At 30.7% G+C, this 950-nt stretch overlaps 1 protein-coding gene across 1 annotated transcript in view; it reads left to right on the top strand.

Moving 5' to 3' along the window:
* LRPPRC (leucine rich pentatricopeptide repeat containing) overlaps nucleotides 1–950 on the top strand; it is a 186546-nt gene that overhangs the window by 150261 nt on the left and 35335 nt on the right. The window contains exon 28 of the mRNA XM_018566148.1: nucleotides 733–823. Within this exon, the coding sequence (XP_018421650.1) occupies nucleotides 733–823 (91 nt within the window). The remainder of the gene's footprint in view (nucleotides 1–732; nucleotides 824–950) is intronic.

Below are 950 nucleotides of genomic sequence, written 5' to 3'. Positions count from 1 at the left end.
ATATAATGTGTGTGTGTGTATATATATATATATATATGTATGTGTGTGTATATATATATATATATATATATACATACATACATTTCATTTAAGTTGTTTTTTTTTATTTTTTTCTCCTATTTTTTTGTGTAGTATATTTTTCCAGGGTGTGTTGTAATGTTCTAATGTCTTTATATGGTTTTGCGTTTTGTTTTTATTTGTATTTCTTTATTTTATAACTAAAGTTATTTAAAGCTGAATCCCACTGAAACTACAAAAACACAGATTCAATTTATATGAGGGAGGGGTTTTTCCTGTCAGATTTGTATTCCTGTCCATCCATTCCTGAGGTTTGCACAGCTCTACCACACAGCACATCCCTGTCTGGATTTTTCCACAATTGGATAAGGAGAAGCAGCAGACTAGTGAGCTCATGTTACCATGTTGATTGAACTGCAGCACAATTAACAGGCTCCTACTTCCTCCAGTCTGAGCTCTGCTTGTACAGAGACTGCAATAGGCTGATATCCAAGTCAAATTTAGTTACTTGCATTTAAAAAAATAAATGTAGGGTGTGTTAATTAATATAGAGTTGAAATCAATTGTGTATTTTATATCGGTCTTAATTTTAACATATAAAAAAATATTTGATTAAGTTTTATATGGTCTAGGCTGTAGGTGATATGACATTGACCTGTATGATTGCGCTCACATTTCATTGGGAGGCATTTTTTTTTTGTCTTTATTTTTCAGTTTCGGGAAAAAAGTGGTAAAGCAAAACAACCAGACCTTGATGAAATGAGCAGGAGAGTGGAGGATTTTTGCCAGAACAAAATGATTACAGGTATGTGCATTTTGCAAAATGTTTTGTTTTTAAAAAAATCATCTTGACAGAACCCTATCTATCTAGATATACATCTATATATAAATATTATTATTATTTATATATACACTATATCAGGGGTAGAAAT

The sequence above is a fragment of the Nanorana parkeri genome, unplaced genomic scaffold (assembly GCF_000935625.1).
Source record: "Nanorana parkeri isolate BGI_ZX_2015 unplaced genomic scaffold, ASM93562v1 scaffold1, whole genome shotgun sequence".
NCBI classification, from domain to species: domain Eukaryota; kingdom Metazoa; phylum Chordata; class Amphibia; order Anura; family Dicroglossidae; genus Nanorana; species Nanorana parkeri.
Note: the sequence above shows the minus strand (reverse complement) of the source record. Positions and strands in the feature narration are given on the sequence as shown.